Below are 23,394 nucleotides of genomic sequence, written 5' to 3' on the forward strand. Positions count from 1 at the left end.
GGTTTCCTCCCATATGCCAAAGACGTACAGGTTTGTAGGTTAATTGACTTCGATAAAATTGTAAGTTGTCCCTGGTGTGTGTAGGATAGTGCTAGTGTGTGAGGATCGCTGGTCGGCGTGGGCCGAGGGGCCTGTTTCCGAGCTGTATCTCTAAACTAAAGTAAAGATGTGTATAAGACTGACAATCCCAGCAGCAATTAAAGTTAACCAAAGATAGACATAAAAAGCTGGAGTAACTCAGTGGGACAGGCAGCATCTCTGGAGAGAAGGAATGGGTGACGTTTCGGGTCGAGACCCGTCGTCAGACTGGTTAGGGAAAGGGGCAACGAGAGATATGGACGGTGATGTGGTGAGATAAAGAACAATGAATGAAAGATGTGCAAAAAAGTAACGCTGATAAAGGAAACATTGTAAGCTGTGAAAACGAAAGGCTAATGCAAATTGGGTGGGGGAGGGTTGGAGAGAGATGGAATGCCGGGGCTACCTGAAGTTCCAGAGAAGATGGAGGTGGAGACGTATGTGTATGTGACAAATAAACTTGACTTGACTTGACTTGACAAACACGGAGAAAACACAGTGGCTGTAGTAGCGAGCAAAGATCCTATAGCTATAAGATCTTTGGTAGCGAGTCTGGGTTATAGATATGCAAAAAAGTAACGATGATGTCAATAGTTTACCATGTTTTTTTGGGGGTAGGGGTGGAGGTTTAAGTCTCATGTAAACTAGATGAGGTAACCAGGCAGTTTTTGCATCCTTGAAGGGTATTAGTGAATCACAAAGATCTGACCACACATTGTGGAAACAGGACCTTGGGGTCCTCTGTGTCCATGGCACTATCAAGTACCTATCTCTACAAATTCATTCATCAACCCTTGGTAAGATGCCTAAATCAGATGGGATTTTAAAGGACAATCTAGTAGCTCTATGGTTAGCAATATTGAATCCAGCTGTTTTTAAAATGTTAATTCTAGGTGTTCATTTGAATTCCCCTGTGTTACGATGAGATGTGAACTCTGTGGGCCAGTGGTTTAGAACTCTGACAGTCATAGTCGTCCAGTATGGAAACAGGCCCTTCAGTCCAATTCACCCATGCTGACCAGTATGCTCATCTATACTTGACCCACCTGCCTGCGTTTGGCCCATATCTTTTTTTTTATAGAGATACAGCATGAGAGAGGCCATTTGGCCCATCGGGTCTGTGCCGACCAGCGATCACCCTGCACATGAACACTATCCTACGCACTAAGAACAATTTTACTGAAGCCAATTAACATACAAACATGTCTGTTTTTGGAATGTGGTAGGAAACCGGGAGCACCCGGAGGAAACCCACTTAACCACAGGAAGAATAATAATAATAAATTTTATTTATGGGCGCCTTTCAAGAGTCTCAAGGACACCTTACAAAAATTTAGCAGGTAGAGGAAAAACGTAAGGGGAATGAAATAAATAGTAGAGACATGACTAGTACACAAAGTAAAGACAGAATTCAATTCAAAACACAATATGAGTCAATTAATGCACAGATGAAAAGGGAGGGGGACGTGGGGCTAAGGATAGGCAGAGGTGAAGAGATGGGACTTGAGGCGGGACTGGAAGATGGTGAGGGACACGGAATTGCGGATCAGTTGGGGGAGGGAGTTCCAGAGCCTGGGAGCTGCCCTGGAGAAGGCTCTGTCCCCAAAACTGCGGAGGTTGGACTTGTGGATGGAGAGGAGACCGGCTGATGTGGATCTGAGGGACCGTGAGGGTTGGCAGGGGGAGAGGAGGTCAGTGAGATATGGGGGGGGCCAGATGGTGGAGGGCTTTGTAGGTGAGGATCAGGATTTTGTAGTTGATCCGGTGGGAGATGGGAAGCCAGTGAAGTTGTTTGAGGACAGGAGTGATATGATGCCAGGATTTGGTGTGGGTGATGAGTCGGACGGCTGCGTTCTGGACCAGTTGGAGTCGGTTGATGTAGGTGGAGCTGATGCCAAGGAGAAGTGAGTTGCAATAGAAGAATGTACAAACTCCATACAGATAGCACCCGTAGTCAGGATTGAACCCGGATCACCGGCGCTGTTATGCAGTGACACTCCCGCTGCACCACTATGCCGCCCTAATATCTCGCTAAAACTTTATTTCCATGTACCTGTCCAAATATCTTTTCGATGTTGTTCTAGTACCTGCCTCAATTACCTCCTCTGGCACATGGGCGGAAATTGCTTTTAAAACATGGGGGGGGGGAGGGGCACAATGAGGCCTGACATCTAGGCCCACGGGCCGGATCCGCCCGCAAACCGAAATAATCCGGCCCGCAGACGTTTTTTTTTTCTTTTCCCCCCCCCAATTAGTTTTCACGACCTGGGAACTGCAGCCAGTCCCGGGGCACGCAGGCGATCTGCCCGCTACAGCCAGCCCCGGGGCACACAGGCGATCTGCCCGCTACAGCCAGACCTGGGGCAAGCGAGCCAACCTGGGACTGGCTGTAGCGCCCAGGTCACAAAACATGGGGGGGGGGATTGTCCCCCACCTCTCAAAACATGGGGGGGGAAACGGGACAGCCCCCCCCCCCCGCCCCAGGATTTCCGCCCACGTCTGGCAGCACGTTCCATACACCCCCACCCTCTGACTGCCAGTCCAATATCTTAACCACTCTGTCATTGTATCCCATTCAACAGCAAAAGAAAACTGCACCTGCTAGAAAACCACAAAGTGCTGGAGTAACTCAGCAGATCGGGCAACATCTCCGGAGAACATGGAGAGGCGATGATGTGGGCCGGCACCCTTCCCGAGACTCGACCCGAAACATCGCCTATCCATGTTCCCCACGGATGTTGACTGACCTGCGGGGTTACTCCAGCACTTTGTGTCTTTTTCTGAAAAACTGCACCTGCAGTTCCTTGTATCAACAAGCCACATTTTACATTGCATTTTCTCCGCTGGTTTGACTTTTGACAACTGTTGGTCTATATTGCCTCTTGTAAAGACCCGGTCTAGTGGCAGTCGGCACAATTATTTGCCGTTTAGTGGTATGGCACAGAAACAGGCCCTTCAGCCCATTGGATCCGTGCTGACCACTGGCGCTCATTCAGATTAATTCTACACTAATTTCGCTTTTATTTAATCATATTAAACTCTCTCACTCTCTAATATTTCAACGCTCCCTCAATATTACCACTTGCCTGCACGCAAATGTCAATATAGGGTGGCGGTAGAGCTGCTGCCTTACAGCGTCAGAGACCCAGGTCCGATCCTGACTACGGTCGCTGTCTGTATTGAGTTTGTACGTTCTCTCCGTGACAGCGTGGGTTTTCCCCAGGTGCTCCGGTTTCCTCCCGCGTGCTGGTTTGTAGGTTAATTGGCTTCTGTGAATTTGTAAATTGTCCCTAGTGTGTGTCGGATAGTGTTAATGTGCGGGGATCGCTGGTCGGCACAGAGTCGGCGTTTCAGTTGAGTTTATTGTCACGTGTACCGAGCTACAGTGAAAAGCTTTTGTTGCGTGCTAACCAGTCAGCGGAAAGACCATGCATGATTACAATCGAGCCGTCCACAGTGAACAGATACATGATAAAGGGAATAATTTTTAATGCAAGATAAAGCCAGTAAAGTCCAATTAAAGATGAACATTGTCGTTCAGCACTACAGTTATGGTTGGATGGTTCAGCTGCCTGATAACAGCTGGGAAGAAACTGTCCCTTAATCTGGAGGTGTGCGTTTTCACACTTCTGAACCTTTTGCCCGGTGGGGGAGGGCAGAAGAGGGAGTGGCCAGGGTGCAATTCATCCTTGATTACACTGCTGGCCTTGCCGAGGCAGCGTGAGGTATAAATGGAATCAACGGAAGGGAGGTTGGTTTGTGTGATGGTCTGGGCAGCGTCCACAATTTATTGCGGTCTTGGATGGAGCTGCTCCCAAACTGAGCCAGTGGGCCGAATGGCCTGATTCCACCCTGTAACTCTGAAGTAAAGTCTAAAGTACAGTGGTCAGTTGATGTACCGACCTGATTACTTTTGGGGTGTGGGAGGAAAACCATGGGGGGCACGAGCAAGCACACATGGAGGGAAACCAAGATCAGTGTTGATGCTGGGCCACTTGATCAGTACGGGTGTCAAGGGTTACGGGGAGAAGGCAGGAGAATGGGGATAGGAGGGAGAGATAGATCAGCCATGATTGAATGGTGTAGGCGCGATGGGCCGAATGGCCTAATTCTGCTCCTGTCACATATGTAAATGCCTCTGAGGCAGCAGCTCCTTCAGCTGTGCGCCGTAAGCAGACAATGCGGTACTTCATGCTTTCGATAACACTACGTTGCGATGTTGCATAGTTTATGGTGAAATTGAAGGCGCGATGAAACGTGGATAATAACTGACCACTCAAATTGACATCACTTGTGGGATGATGACTGTAACTTGACACGACAGAGCAATGAACCTTCGAGTGAGTCAGTGTTGCTCTCTTAAGTATGAAATGTGTCCGGCTGGTTGGATTTTTGAGTTTAGGATGTCGCTTAAGGGCCTGTCCCACTTAGGCGAGTGCGGGAGACTCTGCGGTCACCTCCTGATCGCCACGTGTATGCTGGTGGTCTCCTACATGGTCGCGAGGAGTTCCCGCATTCTGGGAACTAGTCACGGCCTCAGTATCGTCGCTTTTCTGCGACCAAAAATTGGTCGCCATGGAGAAAATTGATCATCCTGTAGTCGCAGATGCAGTTGTAGTGGGGTCGCCATGTAGCTATGGGTAGTCGTAGGCAGTTTTAGTTAATCGCCTTTGCTGACCGGGCATTTTCATTGGCTCATTGGGGGGAAAAAACATAAGCGGGAGTTTTCAGAACCAAGGATAGACGACCGGTAATGTTAAATGCCCGCCAAACTTCATAGCTGTGTATCTCTGGCTTATTAAAAGTTGTCTGGCTTCTTAAAAGTGTCTCCACTCCTTCTCTTCCCCCCCCCCCCCCCTCCTCTCTCCCCCCTCCTCTCTCCCCCCCCTCCTCTCCCCCCCTCCTCTCCCCCCCTCCTCTCCTCCCCCCTCCTCTCCTCCCCCCCTCCTCTCTCCCCCCCTCCTCTCTCCCCCCTCCTCTCTCCCCCCCTCCTCTCTCTCCCCCCCTCCTCTCTCCCCCCCTCCTCTCTCCCCCCCCTCCTCTCCCCCCCCTCCTCTCCCCCCCTCCTCTCCCCCCCTCCCCCCCCCCCTCCCCCCCCCCTCTTTTAAAGGACTTGCTGTACACTGTGCTAGCCGTTGTAACCTTCCTGTTCATCGCAGTGTGTGTCTGTATCACCTTGGCGTTGCACCGTGTGAATTTCAGACAGCGCTCCCCCCCCCCCCGCTTTCCCTGGGCCCCCACCTTTGCGATGTGTTTGTGTGTGTGTGTTCCACTCCGACTGTCGCCGTTCCCGTTCCCGGTTTTTCAGGCGAGTGCCGCAAACTTGACAGTCGCCGGCAGCCCGCTGAAAAATCGCCTAAGTGGGACAGGCCCTTAAGGGTGATACAAAGGAGAATGTTTATGCAGAAAGTGTCTGACTAAACTCGTGTTATCACATGTGGATTGATAGTGTTCTTAGTGTGCAGGAGGGAACTGCAGATGCTGGTTTACACCGAAGATGGACACAAAATTCTGGAGTAACTCAGCGGGGCAGGCAGCATCTCTGGATAGAAGGTTACTCCAGCAATTTGAGTCTATCGACTGTGTTCTTGGATTGGGTTAATGGTTGGTCGTAGTGGTACAGGTCCACCACTGATTTTCCAACACCCTTGGTTCCAGAGCCTTGTCGGATTATCTGTTTTGCCGGATCAACAGAGGTCAAGTAATAATAATTCAACAAAACATCTCTGTCCCACTGATTATTTGTTTAGAGATTCAGTGCGGAACAGGCCCTTCAGCCCACTGAGTGCACTGACCAGAGATCACCCCGTACACTGACACTATCCTACACACACTATGGACAATTTACAATTTATACCAAGCCAATTAACCTACAAACCTGTGCGTCTTTGGAGTGTGGGAATAACCCGGAGCACCTGGAGAAAGCCCACGTGGTCACGGGGAGAACAATAGACAATAGGTGCAGGAGTAGGCCATTTGGCCCTTTGAGCCAGCACCGCCATTCAATGTGATCATGGCTAATCATCCACAATCAGTACCCCGTTCCTGCCTTCTCCCCATATCCCTTGACTCTGCTATCTTTAAGAGCCCTATCTAGCTCCCTCTTGAAAGCATCCAGAGAACCTGCCCTCTGAGGCAGAGAATTCCACAGACTCACAACTCTCTGTGTGGAAAAAGTGTTTCCTCATCTCCATTCTAAATGGCTTACCGCTTATTCTTAAACTGTGGCCCCAGGTTCTGGACTCCCCCAACCTCCGTTCCTGACAAAACACCACGTTCCTGTCCAACCTCTCCCCGTGGCTAATATCCTCTCATCCAGGCAGCATTCTGGTAAACCTCCTCTGCACCCTTTCCAAAAGCCTCCACATCCTTTCGGTCATGGGGCGAGCAGAATTCTGAAATCCTAATCTAAATCCATCTGAACTGCTGCTTTTTTGGCACTGATTCTAGAAAACATACATTGATTTGAATCGCTGCTGTTACCCTGTTGAGTTATAAAAAGGATTAAAACTGTTATTGTGAAGAGTGGTTTCACTTCGAGTTTCAAGGGGCTGTGCGATCCATTTGATCTGCTTAAAATGATTCCATGTTTGTTGGACTAATACAGTCAGATGGAATGTCAATCCAGCATAAGTGGGAAAGGTATTGAGATGAAAGCCAAGCCACATTGGCAGGGAAACCAGAAGGCCTCGTTATATGCGACGGGCAATAGCTTCTGGAATGTTCTCTTCCTAAAATAATATGCCGTGAGGCCAGACTCCAGCTTCTAAAGAAGGGGGTTCGAAGGCAGGCGGTGCAAAAGTGGGTAAATGGGGATTTAAATTTCAATTAGCCATGACTTTCCTTAGAGATGCAGTGTGGAAACGGTCCCTTCCCGCATAAGAGATGGGAGCAGAATCAGGTCATTCGTCCCATCAAGTCTACTCTGCCATTCAATCATGGCTGATCTGTCTTTCCCTCCTAACCCCACATTCTCGGAGATAACATGTCTGAAACCTTGTCTTGCTCTGCAGCTGGGCAACAAGAGGAGCCAATTGCCACATCCGCAACACACTTTCGTCACCTCATTTAATGCCAACCATAATTAAGTATCTGGAGATTTTCATTTGTCTTCTACCGTGGCCCAAAGGGCCTGTTTCTGTCCTGTATCTCGGAAGTCTAAAATCTAAAATCTAAAGTTTATCTAAAAATCTTAATTTAAATTCTAAAAGCTTAAATGTGTCCCGTCAGACGTGGGAACAAATCTCCTCTGTGATCAGGCTTCTAAACAGTCCTTCAATCCAGTAGGGTACTGTCCGATTCACCTCTACCCCATTGTGGAGATTGGACATTGTCTATGTAACTGATGCGCTACAATGCTGAGAACTATATTCTGCCCTCTGTGTCTTCCCCTTTGCTCTACCTATTGTACTTGAGTTTGACCATTATATTTATGTACCGTATTATCTGATTTGACTAGATAGCGTGCAAACACAAAGCTTTGCATTGTACCGTAGTACACGTGACAATAATGAATGTAACCTCAAATAGCTTGATCAGACAGGTTGGATCAGGCGTTTGACAACCAGGCACTTGCTGACCGCACTCTTACTTTTTCACAATGGAATTTAATTTGTTAATTTGCCATAAAATTATTGGAGGCATAAATAAGGTGGTCAGTTGGAACCATTTTTTTTCCAGGGTGGAAATGTCAAAGACTAAAGGACATAGATTTAAGATGAGAGGGGAAAAGTTTGAAAGGAGATGCGCGGGGCAGGTTTTCACTCGGGCGTTGGTGGGTTTCCCTTGGATCGTGTTGCCAGGTGCGGCAGTTGAGGCAGCTATGTTGGAGGCTTTCAGATAAGAATGTGGACCTGCAGAGAATATAGGCGATTGGATCACGTGCTGGCAGAAGAGATTAGTTTACCTCGGCATCACGTTTGGCACGGAAATTGTGGGCCGAAGGGCCTGATCCTGCGCTGTACTGTTCCCTCGTATGGACTGAAGAAGGGTCCACACCTGTTCGTTCATTTCTTCCACAGATGCTGGCTGACCTGCTGAGTTCTTCCAGCTTTAATTGATATTGACATTGGAAACGGTGCAGCAAACCAGAGCAGATGGAGCATTGAAGATTCCATTTCTGCGGCAGTAGGCGTGGGTTAGCCGCAGAGTGTGATTTTGAGAACCGAAAATGATAGACAATAGGTGCAGGAGGAGGCCATTTGGCCCTTCGAGCCAGCACCACCATTCAATGTGATCATGGCTGATCATCCCCAATCAGTACCCCGTTCCTGCCTTCTCCCCATATCCCCTGACTCCACTATTTTTAAGAGTCCTATTTGTTAGGAGACTGAGGGGCAACTTTTTCCACTGAGGGTGGTGGGTATATTGAACGAGCTGCCAGAGCAGGCAGCTTTGGCAAATACTATAACTGCATTTAAAAGACACATGTAGATGGTTTAGAGGGATATGGGCCAATGACTAGCTGAGGTGGGGCACTTTCGCCGGCATGGATGAGTTGGGCTGAAGGGCCTGTTTCTGTTTCTGTCTGATGCTTAGAACTTGCCCGTTGGCTCAGCCCTGTTTCACTCTCTCGTTTTGGCTCCCTCAATGTCGGCTTGTTCCACTGCTCCAGCTGTGTCTTGCGCTGACTGCAGCCTTGGCTCTGGATTCCTCCCTTTAACCCATGGCCTCTCATTTCTTTAAGGCCTTCCTTTAAACCTCCTCCTGGAAGAGTTTCCGATCACGTCCCCATTCCTTTGTGCCTCCGTGCTAATTTTTCAAAATAATTCTCACCCGAAGCGCGTTCCTGCCCAAAAACTCTTGATAAATTTGTGATGCTGTCTGACCCGCTGAGTTACTCCAGGTTTTAGTATAGATCAGCATCTGCTGTTCCTCCCTGCATGTTGATGGAATTAAACGTACGCCAAATTCTGGGACAGTTTCTTCCCAGCTGTTATCAAGCAACGGAACCACCCCTCCACAACTAGAGAGTGGTCCTGACCTACTATCTACCTCTTTGGTGACCCTTGTCCTATCTTTGATTGGACTTTACTGGCTTTACCTTGCATTAAACATTAATTATTCCCTGCTCATGAGAGGAATAGATCAGGTCGATGGAAACCTGCGTGTCATTGGAGTGTGGGAGGAAACCCGAGCTCCCAGAGAAAACCCACGCAGGTCACGGGGAGACCGCACAAACTCCGTACAGACAGCACCCGTAGTCAGGATCGAACCCGGGTCTCTGGCGCTGCAAGGCAGCGACTACCGCTGCGCCACCGTGCTGCACGGTTGCAAATTGTGAAGCTGGAGGAAGGGATGGAGGTGAGGGTGGAGGAATGTAATTGGGCGCAAGTCCAGAAAAAGTGTTTCTTCGTCTCCGTTCAACATGGCTTACCCCTTATTCTTAAACTGTGGCCCCTGGTTCTGGACTCCCCCAACATCGGGAACATGTTTCCTGCCTCGAGCGTGTGCAAACCCTTAATAATCTTATATGTTTCAATAAGATACCCTCTCATCCTTCTGAACTCCAGAGCGTACAAGCCCAGCCGCTCCATTCTCTCTGCATACAAGAGCAGTCCTGAACTACTATCTACCTCATCGGAGACCCTCAGACTATCTTTGATCGGACTTTACTGGCTCTATCTTGAACTGTACCTCGGAACACGAGACAATAAACTCAACACAACTCAACTCAAGGAAGCAGCTTGACTCCAACATTTTGTGTCCATCTTCCTTACAGTCGTGCAGCACGGAAACGGGCCCCTCAGCCCAACTTGCCCACACTGACTAACACGTCTCATCTACACTAGTCCCACCTGCCTGCATTTGGCCCATATCCCTCTAAACCTGTCCTATCCATGAACCTATCTAAATGTTTCATAAACGTTGCGATAGTATCAGCCTCAACTACTTCCTCTGGCAGCTCGTTCCTCTTTGCTTGAGAAAGTTACCCCTCGGGTTCCTATTAAATCTTTCCCCCCCCCTCACCTTAAACCCATGTCCTCTGGTTCTCGATTCTCATACTCTGGGCAAGAGACTCTGTGCGTCTATCCAATCTACTCCTCTCATGATTTTGTACACATCTATAAGATCACCCCTCATCCTCCTGGGCTCCAAGGAATAGAATCCTAGCCCACTCAACCTCTCCCTATAGCTCAGACCCTCTTGTCCTGGCAACAGGACACCAACTACAATAGTGAAAGGCTTGGATAGAGTGGATGTGGAGAGGATGTTTCCACTAGTGGGAGAGACACTAGGACGATGAGGAGGTAAAATGAGAAGTCTGAGGGTGGTGAATCTGTGAAATTCTTTGCCATAGAAGGCTGTGGAGGGCAAGCCAGTGGATGTTTTTAAGGCAGAGATAGATACATCTTGATTAGTACGGGTGTCAGAGGTTATGGGGAGAAGGCAGGGGAATGGAGTTCGGAGGGAGAGCTAGATCAGCCATGATTGAATGGCAGAGTAGACCTGATGGGCCGAATGGCCTAATTCTACTCCCCTATCACTTCTGATCTTATGAACATCCTCGTAAATCTTTTGTGCTGGAGTGTGTCAAGTGTGTCCTTTTTTTGTGCATCTTCATTTAAAAACATTTTTTTTCCCTTTTCCTTTTGCCCAGCTCTGTTTAAACTAAAAACGTGACTGAACTGGAAAGGGTGTGTCCTTTTTGAGGGGTCTGTCTGTTGCTCTGTGCAGCCTCATGTCCGCCCCACCCACTCTGCAATGAGGCCGGGAGACACTGCTGTACTTGACTGCTGCCCGTCGAAGGGTCTGGGATGGGGGGAGAGCTGAATGTTTAACTAATGAGACAGGATGCTTGCTTAAAACATCCGCGTACACAAGACAGTCAAAAGACGGAGTGTTTCTTTCATGCAGAAGTCGTGGGGGGAAAAAAACAAATATTTAATGTTGATATGAAACATATGGATTAATTTGGAATTAAAATAAATGGAATCCCCGCTGCTTGCTGCCGTTCCGTTGAGGCAAAATACCAGAAATGTTTTTCTTTTCTGACTTTAAGAAATATTTATATTTTTTTTCCCCCACTTCAGTGAGTTGTGTTATTTTTAACATGTGTATGTAAAGGCTCTATTCATAGTTTTCCATAGGCAGGGCTGCCGAAACGAGAAGCCTGTGTGTCTTTTTCCTGCTTCAAATGAACCAGACACTGTTCTTTACCATTTGGAAATACAGCGTGGAAACAGGTTTAGTTTTAGTTTAGAGATACAGCGCGGAAACAGGACCTTCGGCCCACTGAGTCCGAGCCGACCAGCGATCCCCGCACATTAACACCATCCTACACACACACACACACACACTAGGGATAATTTTTACATTTACCAAGCCAAGTAACCTACAAGCCTGTACGTCTTTGGAGTGTGGGAGGAAACTGAAGATCCTGGAGAAAACCCACGCGGTCACGGGTAGAACGTACAAACTCCGTACCGACAGCACCCGTAGTCGGGATCGAACCTGGGTCTCCTGCGCTGCAAGCGCTGTAAGGCGGCAGCTCTACCGCCACGCCACCGTGACCCTTTGGCCCACTGAGTCCATGCCGACCATCTATTTGCCTTGCACTGGTTCTGTGTTTCCCACTTTCGCATCCGCTCCCTGCACACTAGGGGCAATTAACCTACAAACCCGCAGGTATTTGGTATGTGGGGAGGAAACCAGAGCGCCCGTAGAAAAAGCCACACGGTCACAGGGCGAATGTGCAAACTCCGCACAGGCAGCACCCGTGATCAGGAGTCTAGTTTTGACAAACGACACGGAAACAGGCCCTTCGGCGCCGACCAGTGATCCCCACACATTAACACAACCCCACACACACCAAGGTAATTTTTTTGCGTTCATACCAATACAATTTACCTCCAAACCTGTACGTCTTTGGAGTGTGGGAAGAAACCGAAGATCTCGGAGAAATCCCACGCGGTCATAGGTAGAACGCACAAACTCCGTACAGGCAAGCACCCGTAGTCGGGATCGAACCCAGGTCTTTGGTGCTTTGAGAGCTGCAGGGAAGCAACTCTACCACCATGCCGCCCACCAGCATCTGCAGTTTTTTGCATCTTGTGTCTAATTGTTGTGTATACTGGGCAAAGGAACAATGACATACTTGCTTGCTGCTGCTTTACAGGCCTATTAGCGCAATAGCACACAAATAACTATACAATAAACAATAATGCAGGCATCCCACGACTTGCGTAAGGGTTATGTTCCGTGAACTATTGCGGGCGTCAGTTATTACGCAAGTTGGAATCGCCATCCACATCCTGCTGAAATAACTGAGTGAGAGCATTAACTGTATAGGAGTAGAGAGGTTCTTCTGCAATTGTGTAGGGCTCTTGTGAGACCACATCTGGAGTATTGTGTACAGTTTTGGTCTCCTAATTTGAGGAAGGACATCCTTGCGATTGAGGCAGTGCAGCGTAGGTTCACGAGATTGATCCCTGGGATGGCGGGACTGTCATATGAGGAAAGATTGAAAAGGCTAGGCTTGTATTCACTGGAGTTTAGAATGATGAGAGGGATCTTATAGAAACATATAAAATTATAAATGGACTCGACGAGCTAGATGCAGGAAAAATGTTCCCAATGTTGGGCGAGTCCAGAACCAGGGGCCACAGTCTTAGAATAAAGGGGAGGTCATTTAAGACCGAGGTGAGAAAAAACGTTTTCTCCCAGAGAGTTGTGAATTTATGGAATTCCCTGCCACAGAGGGCAGTGGAGGCCAAATCACTGGATGGATTTAAGAGAGAGTTAGATAGAGCTCTAGGGGCTAGTGGATTCAAGGGATATGGGGAGAAGGCAGGCACGGGTTATTGATAGGGGACGATCAGCCATGATCACAATGAATGGCGGTGCTGGCTCGAAGGGCCGAATGGCCTCCTCCTGCACCTATTTTCTATGTTTCTATGTAACTGTCTCAGCGGCATCCAGCAGCATCCAGGGCACTTTCTGCGGGGCACGGCCTTTTGGGTAATCACCGCCGCCATTGCCAGCTTGATTCCGATGTAAACTTCATTGATCGTACAGAGTTGTGGAAATTACAAACTGCCTTGTTCGCACTCGGAGCCGAGTACAGAACTGTTTACGTATGGGAGAGTTCACGCAAGTGCGAGTTGAAGCAAGTCCCCTATTTTGTAAGTTAGCGCAGTATATAGGGAGAGGTTGAGCAGGCTAGGACTTTTTACTCTTTGGAATGCAGGAGGCTGAGGGCTGCCCACAGAGGTGTACAAGATCATTAGAGGAATAGATATGGTAAATGCACAGTCTTTTACCCCGAGTTGGGGAATCGAGAACCAGAGGATGTAGGTTTAAGGTGAGGGGGGGAAAGATTTAATAGGAACCTGAGGGGCAACTTTTTTTATGCATAGGAAGGTTGGTATGTGGATCAGAGGAGGTACCAATGTCTTTAAAACGTTGCGATAGCACTTCCCTCAACTACCAGAGGAGGTAGTTGAGGGAAGTGCTATCGCAACGTTTTAAAGACATTTACACAGGTACATGGGTAGGATAGATTTTGAGGGATATGGGCCAACAGGAAGTTGGGACTAGTGTAGGTGGGGCATGTTGGTCGGAGTGTGCATGTTGCCCGATGGGCCTGTTTCCACACTCCCTAAGACTCTATCATGACTGCTACTTTGCTTGTGGCCTCTCTATTAGATTTGGTTTGATGAGCCGGTTTAGCCTGATAAGAACATGGACAGAGATTGTGATGAATGTTGGCCACTTAGCCTTTGTATCTGATGTACTGTTTCATTCAGTAAGTGACTAAGACCGTTGTATTTCCTCTCTGCCCACAGCTGGCCTGCTGTTGCGGCTCCAGCGAATGCGCCCTCTGCTGCAGCGGATGCCCGAAGATCAAAACCTCCACTGGCACACGGGTCATGTACACTCTCTACCACATTCTTGGGACCATCGTCTGCTTCCTCATGTTGTCCCCAACCGTGGGAGATGCATTGAAGGAGCATGTAAGTAAACAATTCAATGACTTTATCTCTCTCTTTCTCTCTCTCTTCCCACAGACTTGAGCACTTGAACTGTTGAGTACTTCCATGGAATTCTGTGGAGGGCGGTGGAGGCAGGTTCTCTGGATGCTTTCAAGAGAGAGCTGGATAGGGCTCTTAAAAATAGCGGAGTCAGGGGATATGGGGAGAAGGCTGGAACGGGGTACTGATTGGGGATGATCAGCCATGATCACATTGAATGGCGGTGCTGACTCGAAGGGCCGATTGGCCTACACCTATTGTCTATTGTCCATAGACAGACACAAGATGCTGGAGTAACTCAGCGGGACAGGCAGCATCTCTGGAAAGAAGGAATGGGTGACATTTTGGATCGGAGCCCTTCCTCAGACTGGAGACGGATCCCGGACCTCCAATGTCCTTCCACAGATACTGGCTTCTTCAGACTACGAGCCAGGGGGAAGGGGAACGAGCAATATAGATGGTACTTAGGACAAATGAATGGAAGATATGCAGAACGCAAGATTCAAGAGTTTATTGTCATGTGTCCCAGATAGGACAATGAAATTCTTGCTTTGCTTTCAGCACAACAGAATATTGCAGGCATAAATAATACAGTACAGATCAGTGTGTATTCCTGAACCTGGTTGTTGTACAGCAACAATAATCAGGGACATGTGGAGCCCACAATGGTCCGATGTTGGCTGCGGGCTAGGTGATAACGAGTGAATACAGACAGTGGAACTCAACATGACAACAGTGAAACTAGTATGACATTGAGGATGGGGGAGGGACGGAGAGAGAGGAAATGCAAGGGTTGCTTGAAGTTCGAGAAATCAAATTCATACCGCTGGGGTGCTAGCTGCCCAAGTGAAATATGAGGTGCTGTTCCCCCAATTTACATGGGTCCTCACTCTGACAATAGAGGAGGCCCAGGACTGAAAGGTCAGTGTGGGAATGGGAAGCGAAGTGTTTGGCAACCGTAGGCCAAGGCGGACTGAGCGAAGGTGTTCAGTGAAACGATTGCCCAGTCTACGCTTGAGGACGTCCGTAGTTTGATTTAATCATTTTTTTAAATTCAGATTTTTCAGCCTAGAGCAGCACAGAAACAGGCCCTTCTGCCCACCGTATCCGTGCCAGGTTAAATTAATCTCCACTGCCAGCAGGGGATACATATCCCTCCGTTCCCTGCATGTCCATGTGCCTGTCTATACGCTGCCTGAATGCCACAATCATATCTGCTTCCACCACCGTCCCTGGTAGTGGAATTCCAGACTCCCACCCCTCCCTGTAATTAGAAAAAAATACCTGGCACATAAGTTCACAAGTTCTCGGAGCAGATTTAAACCATTGGGGCCCATCAAGTCTACTTCGCCATTCAAATCGTGGCTGATCTATCTATCTTTTCCTCTTAACCTCATTTTCCGGCCTTCTCCCCATCACCCCTGACATCCTTACTTTTCATCTCCTTTAAACTTTTCCCCCCTCTCACCTGAAAGCTGTGCCCTCTGGTCACAGTCATCCAGCACAGAAACAAGACCTTCGGCCTAACTTGTCGATGCCAACCAAGATCCCCATCTACACTCTTCCCACCTGCCTATGTTTGGCCCGTATCCCTCAATCTTTCCTATCCATCTGCCAGTCCAAATTTATTTTAAATGTTGTTATCGTTCCTGCCTCAACTACCTCTTCTGGCAGCTCGTTCTATATGTCCACCACCATCCGTGTGGAAAAAGTTCCCCCTCTGGTTCCTATTAAAACTTACTCTTCTCACCTTAAACCTCTATCCCTTGGTTCTTGACTTCCCATTCCCTGGGTAAAAAACTGTGCAGTTATCCCATCTATTCCCCTCATGTCTTTGACATTTCCACCTTGGGAACCCTATGGCACATAATTTTATATACTTCTATTCGGTCTCCTCTCAGCCTCTGACATTCCAGAGAAAACAATCCAAGTTTGTTCAATCTGAGGAAGGGTGGCCCATTCCCTCTCTCCAGAGATGCTGCCTCACCCGCTGAGTCTACCCCCACGTTTGTTCCACCTCTCTTGATAGCTAACACCATCTCTAATAAGTTCTAGGAGCAGAATTGGGCCAATCGGCCCACCAGGTCTACTCCGCCATTCAATCATGGCTGATCTGTCCTTCCTTCCCTATCCACTCAATCCTGCCTTTCTCCTCTGTTTTCAGGCTTCTGAACGGTCCTTCCATAAGCTAGGGGTACCGTCCGATTCTCCAGCCCACCTGAATGCGGACATTTGTAGAATAACATAAATCGGTCCCATTTGCCCCAACAAATGCAAGGCTGACCTTTCGGCTCCAACCCCCAGGACAACGGGCCTTTATGGCAAAGTTAAGACTCCATTTTTAACAATTTTGGACTTGAATCGGGCAAATAGCACTGGAAATGTGGCAACTCTTGTGTATTATCTCAGTGTAATCCACTATTCTCACACTCTTGTACTAAAGTATGATTGTGCCGATGTATAGTAAGACTTTTACTGAATTATATGCTAAAATAAATTTATTTAGGATTAGATTAGATTAGATGTGGTGGCACAGCGGTAATCTAATCTAATTACTGAATTATATGCTAAAATAGAATCTCACTGTACCTAGGTACATGTAGGTATGTTGCAAAGCCTACCTGAAGCGTCGTTGAAGATCTGCTGCTGAGGGTGTGCGCGATTTTGGCGCCGTTTAGAGGGGGCGGGTTTAAAACGCGATTTTCTCTAAGCTGTTCCAATCGAAAATGTTCAGCCTAGTTAATTATTAACGAAAAATCGCTGGAAGACCCCGTCGCAAAAGCTATTATTAGGTTTAAAGGCCTTGAATAATAGTTATAGTAGTTTAAAAATCAATCTCTAAACCCGCGACCGCCAGCAACCGCAGGGTCTCATAAAGCAAATAGCAGAAGTTAGGTTGTATATTTTTACATTAAAAAGGGCTTCTAAAGATCCCTTTATACTAAGTTTAATATTGCGAGTAGCTCAATTTGGCCCCATTATATCGCGCAGTATTTTTCTCGGCATTTGGAGCACAAATCTACCGCAATGTGAACGTTCTAAACCAGCGCGTTCCACAGGGACCCACTGGAAAGCTGATTTAAATGGGCATTTATTTACAGCAATTAAACACTAAATTCCTTCCATTTGGCCTATAAATTAATGTAAATGAGATTTTAAAATCATGTTTTATTGTGAATTATTTGTGAATATTATTTGGACATTTAGGCTATTTAAAAATGTTAATCATTTATTAAGAAATGGATAGATGTTTAGATCTAGTAATTGAAGTCTGAAATTAGCTACAATTAGGTAACTAACTAATTATATGCTTTAATTTCAGGTCATCCAAGTAAGATTATTTTATATTTGTTTCAGAATGCTTCAATCTATGATAACTGAAAATTTCATTCAGTTCTCTTAATTTTTAAGAAAGTTATGGGCTTTTGACTGTTCACGATCACAGCTTTTTTGTTATGTCCATAGAAAATCAATAGGGAACAAGATGCTCATTTCCCAGTATGAAAATGGCCATAACTTTTTAAATACTTGAGATATGAAAGTGAATTAGGTGTCAAATTAAACTTATTTTTATGCTTTATCTGATGGGATAAATTACAGACTTGATTTTTAAAATCTCAAAATTTTGTAACATTGCTAGTACATGTGACAATAAAGATGGTGGAAGGTGGTTTGTCAGCCCTCGGGATGGTGCTGGGCCCATTTTTGGCAAAAAAACAATTCACAGAATACTGGAGTAACTCAGCGGGTCAGGCAGCATCTCTGGAGAACAGGGTTAGGTGACGTTTTGGGTCACCCATTCCTTCCATCCAGAGATGCTGCCTGTCCCATTGAGTTACTCCAGCATTTTGTGTCTATCTTCAATTGGAAATTGGATCCAGTTACATATCTTTGTTGCTTCCCTTATTGGAAATTCTACGAAACACTAATGTTGAGCGTTTTGATGCACTGGGCCTGTATGAAATAGGATTGGCATGGTATGGTACTTTATACCAAGGCCTCCAAATAAAGTGACAGAAAGGAGGTGAGGAGGAATTTATTTCGTCAGAAGGTGGTGAATCTGTGGAATTAATTGCTGCAGAAGGCTGTGGCGTGGCCAAGTCACTGGGTATTTTTAAAGTAGAGATTGACCAAAAGTCTGTGGGTTCCTTTTGCTCTGGTATTTTATTTCATTTACATGTTTAAACTATAATGTTTTATTATTAATATTTTAATGTGTTATTCTTAATTGTTTACTGTATGTCGTGCTGCTACTTGTGAGCGGAGCACCAAGGCAAATTCCTTGTATATGTACATACTTGAGCAATAAACTTATTCATTCATTCATTCATTCTAGATTAGTACGGATGTCAGGGGTTATGGGGAGAAGGTAGGAGAATGGGGTTGAGAGGGAAAGATAGATCAGTCACGGTGGCACAGCGGTAGAGTTGCTGCCTTGCATCGAATGCAGCGCTGGAGACCCGGGTTCGATCCAGATTACGGGTGCTGTCTGTACGGAGTTTGTTCGTTCTCCCCGTGACCTGCGTGGGTTTTTTCCGAGATCTTCGGTTTCCACCCACATTCCAAAGACGTACAGGTTTGTAGGTTAATTGGCTTGGCAAATGTAAAAATTGTCCCTAGTGGGTGTTAGTGTGCGGGGATCGCTGGTCGGCACGGACCCGGTGGGCCGAAGGGTCTGTTTCCATGCTGTAACTAAACTAAACTAAGTCATGATTGGATGGCGTAGTATACTCGATGGGCTGAATGGCCTAATTCTGCTGGTTGGACGTATGAAAGTGGTTTGGATAACTCCTTCCAAGGGCATGGACAAAATGCTGTCCGTAAGGCAGCATTCAAGGCATCTGTGAACTACAAGGGCAGAAACTATGATTGATATTATAATTTCTCCTGCTTTTTACAGGTCCCCTTCTACAATGATTTTTGTCGGACCATTCAGGCAGGCACCAGCTGTGAAAAACTTGTTGGCTACTCTGCTGTTTACAAGGTCTGCTTCGGAATGGCTGTATTCTTCTTCATTTTCTTCCTCCTGATGATCAACGTAAACACCAGTAAAGATTGTCGAGCAAAGCTCCACAACGGGTAAGTAAAAGGCCCAAAGGCTGCAAAGTGAAAGAAAGCGTGCCGTTCTATCTGGGATAAAAAAAGACACAAAGTGCTGGAGTAACTCGGTGGGACAGGCAGCACCGACTGCAGAAGGGTCTCTCCCCAAAACGTTACCTATTCCTTCTCTCCAGAGATGCTGCCTAACCTGCTGAGTTACTCCAGCGTTTCTCGGTTTAAACCAGCATCTGCAGTTCCTCCTTACACACAGCATTGCTGGAGAACGTGGATAGTTTAAGTTTTAGAGATACGCCGTGGAAACAGGCCCTTCGGCCCACCGAGTCCGGGCCGCCACTAGTTCTATCCCACACACGAGGGACAATTTGTCTATCTCTGCCGTAAAACTATCCACTGACCTGGCCTCCACAGCCCTCTGTGGCAATGAGTTCCACAGATTCACCACCCTCTGACTAAAGAAGGGTGGTCAGGGAAGGGTAAGGAAAGATAATACATGAATACAGTCGAGTCATTTACAGTGTATTACAGTGGAGTCATAGACATACAGTGTGGAAACACGCCCTTCGCCCCGCCTTGCCCACACCAACCAACATGCCCTATCTACACTGGTCCCGTCTGCCCGCATTCGGCCTACATCCCTCCAAGCCTGCTCTATCCATGCACCTGTCTAATGAGTCCTAACTTGTTCAACCTCACCCTGTAGCTCAGGGCCTCCTGGCAACATCATTGCCACAGGTATAGTGACAGGTGTTGTATCTCCTGAAGTTGCAGGTGAGGGGGTGGTTTAGGTCGGGAGGAATGAGTGAACCAAGGAGTTATGGAGGGAGCGGTCTCTGTGGAAGGCGGAAAGGGGTGGGGATGCAAAGATGTGACTGGTGGTACGAGGCAACTTGGGCGGGGGATCTATCTCTTTGAACCTTGCATTTATTTGATCACTGTGTTTTGCGTCTAGGTTTTGGTTTGTGAAGCTGGTGGTTTTGATGGGAATGTGTGCAGGAGCTTTCTTTATCCCAGACGAAGACACCTTTCACAAAGGTAAAGCTATTTTGTGAATGAAACCAATTTACTGTTCCAAAATGGATTTATTTGGGGAAACCAGAGGCGTGTTACGGGGACTTTCCTAAATTTAGATTTTTTTAAATGTTATTTTTTTGATCTTGTGTTTAAATTGTATAAAGTGTATACATTTATGAGGAGACTTTCACCCAGGGCTGGAGAATCAAGAACCAGAGGATATAAGTTTAAGGTGAGAGGGGAAAGATTTGATGTGGAATTCATTGCCACAGAAGGCTGTGGAGGCCAAGTCAATGGGTATTTTTAAAGCGGAGATTGACAGATTCTTGATTAGTTGGGGTATTGGAGGGGCGTTGTTTTTCCATTTTTTTGTTATTTTTAGTCTGTTGAAAAAAGTATGTTTTGGAGGTTTCTTAGTATTTTTATGTGGGGGAGGTGGGTAGGGTAAGGGGGAAACCATTTCCCAGTTACTTCCTGGCGAGGATGCAACTATTCTCCAAGTCGCATCTTCGCCCACCCTCACCCCTACTTGCGGCCTACCAACTGGATTGGCGTGGCCTTTCCTGCCGGGGACCGGCCAAAGCTTCAGCGGCGGCGCAGCGCTGGATTCACCGCGGAGCGGGTGATGCCTCACCTGGGATCGCCGTTTGTAGTGTTGGGCCCGCTGCTTCAACATCGCGGAGCTGTGGTTTGTAGAGCTCCCAGCACGGACGCAGCCGACTTCAACATGGCGGAGACCTGGGATCCTTTTGCCAGGGGCCGCCAGCGTGAATCTCCGCCCAGCTCAGCCTGTGGACTTCGGGAGCCGCGGTCTCCAGTAGGAAGTGGCCGATTCGGATGTCCAAGCCGCTGAGAATGTTCTTCCATTCCGACGTTGGCGTTTCATCATCCCGGCGAGATGGCCTGAACATCGGGCCGCCCGTAGCCCCGACCACGGGTGAACAACACAGAGGAGGATGACTGAACTTTGGTGCCTTCCCTCACAGTGGGAAACTTTGATTCCGCTGTGTGGGGATGTTGATGTTAAAGACTATCGTGTATTGTGTTCTTTTTTTATTCGTATGGCTGTATGGTGCCCCCAAATTTCACTGTACCAATTGGTGCATGTGACAATAAATGTCTCTTGAATTCTTGTCAGGGGTTAAGGGGAGAGGGCAGAAGAATGGGGTTGAGAGGGAGAGATAGTTCAGCCATGGTTGAATGGTGGAGTAGACTTGATGGGCAGAAGGGCCTAATTCTGCTCCTATAACTTATTAACTTATGAATAGGAATCTGTGGGGAAACCTTTGGTTACATTTAACGAGCTGCCAGAGGAGGTAGTTGAGGTGGGGGAGACCGATACATGGTTAGGAAAGGTTTCGAGGGATATGGACCAAAGGCAGGGAGATGGGACTAGCCAAGATGGGGCACCTTGGTCGGCATGGAAGAGTTGGGCCGAAGGGACAGTTTCTGTGCTGCATGACTCTGACTATATAATTTCTTGCTGATGTACCTCGAATGTCCAGTGCAAAAAAAAATTTGAAATGAGGGAAGTAAACGGATGTATGTAGAATGTTTAAAAATGTGTTTCAAGAGCTTTGATTATTTAAGAAGAGAGAGAGAGAGAGAGAGAGAGAGGAAATGGACCTCCAGACCGGTTTGATGCCAGTGGTAAGGAAGTGCTGGAATCTGTTGTTAAGGAAGTGGACATGGAACAGTCAGGAAATACCAGTGTGATCGGGTAGAGTTGGCATGGCTTCATGAAAGGGAAATGGTGTTTGACAGAGTTGGAACAGAACTTTTGTTGTTGCCAGGAGAGGAGTCAGTGGATATATAATGTGGCCTTTAAAATGGTGCCACCCAAGCAGTTAAAATCATAATAATCATAATAATACTTTATTAGCCAAGTATGTTTTGCAATATACGAGCAATTTTATTTGCCACACAATCATACCATTAAGAAGCTACAGAATACACAAAATACATTTTAACATAAACATCCACCACAGTGACTCCTCCACATTCCTCACTGTGATGGAAGGGGAAAAAAAAGTTCAATCTCTTCCCTTCTTTGTTCTCCCGCAGTCGGGGGCCTCGAGCCCTCCGTTGATGGGACGATCTTGGCTCCCACTGCCGGCGGTCGGGCCTTCCACGTCGGGGTAATACTTCTCATGATCTTATACACTTCGCACCTTGCATAAGCATTATTCCGCCTGCTCTTTTCATCTACTTCTGCTCTGTTAATTCTAGGGTGGTCAAATTCCCGGTTGTTTTCCCCTCCCCCAATTTTTTTAATGTAACAATAAAGGTTTTCACTGTACCTCGGGACACGTGACAATAAACTAAACTAAGATAATCTAAGATGTTCTCTCATTCTTCCATTCAAGAGTTTTCTCTCCATTAACCAACCCTCTAGCCATTTTCACTCCCACGTACTTCGATGTTGTTTTAATGCTCTCTTTTTTGTTTTATGTGGGGGAGGGGGTCGTGGGAAACTTTTTTTCAATCTCTTGCCCTGCCAGAGATGCGATTATTTTCTGGATCGTATCTCCGGTTGCTCTGCGGCCAAGCAATCATGAGAAGAATAGATCGGTTAAATGCGCATAGTCTTTTGCCCAGAGTAGGGGAAACGAGAACCAGAGGAGATAGGTTTCAGGTGAGGGAGGATCGATGTAATAGGAACCTGAAGCGGATGACACTAAGCTGGGGGGCAATGTTAGCTGTGAGGAGGATGCTAGGTGGCTGCAAGGTGACTTGGATAGGTTGGGTGAGTGGGCAAATGCATGGCAGATGCAGTATAATGTGGATAAATGTGAGGTTATCCACTTTGGTGGCAAGAACAGGAAAGTAGACTATTATCTGAATGGTGGCCGATTAGGAAAAGGGGAGATGCAACGAGACCTGGGTGTCATGGTATACCAGTCATTGAAAGTAGGCATGCAGGTGCAGCAGGCAGTGAAGAAAGCAAATGGTGTGTTAGCATTCATAGCAAAAGGATTAGAGTATAGGAGCAGGGAGGTTCTACTGCAGTTGTACAGGGCCTTGGTGAGACCACACCTGGAATATTGCATACGGTTTTGGTCTCCTAATCTGAGGAAAGACATTCTTGCCATAGAGGGAGTACAGAGAAAGTTCACCAGACTGATTCCTGGGATGGCAGGACTTTCATATGAAGAAAGACTGGATAGACTTGGCTTGTACTCGCTGGAATTTAGAAGATTGAGGGGGGATCTTATAGAAACTTACAAAATTCTTAAGGGGTTGGACAGGCTAGATGCAAGAAGATTGTTCC

At 47.1% G+C, this 23,394-nt stretch overlaps 1 protein-coding gene across 2 annotated transcripts in view; it reads left to right on the forward strand.

The window, feature by feature from the left end:
- Positions 1-23,394, forward strand: part of serinc5 (serine incorporator 5) — a 91,318-nt gene that overhangs the window by 30,596 nt on the left and 37,328 nt on the right. For both annotated transcript variants that reach the window (XM_033018585.1, XM_033018584.1), the window contains exons 2-4: positions 13,866-14,033; positions 18,952-19,130; positions 20,062-20,144. In XM_033018585.1, coding sequence (XP_032874476.1) covers positions 13,866-14,033; positions 18,952-19,130; positions 20,062-20,144 — 430 coding nt within the window. The remainder of the gene's footprint in view (positions 1-13,865; positions 14,034-18,951; positions 19,131-20,061; positions 20,145-23,394) is intronic.

This window comes from Amblyraja radiata, chromosome 3, assembly GCF_010909765.2.
Source record: "Amblyraja radiata isolate CabotCenter1 chromosome 3, sAmbRad1.1.pri, whole genome shotgun sequence".
Lineage (NCBI taxonomy): Eukaryota > Metazoa > Chordata > Chondrichthyes > Rajiformes > Rajidae > Amblyraja > Amblyraja radiata.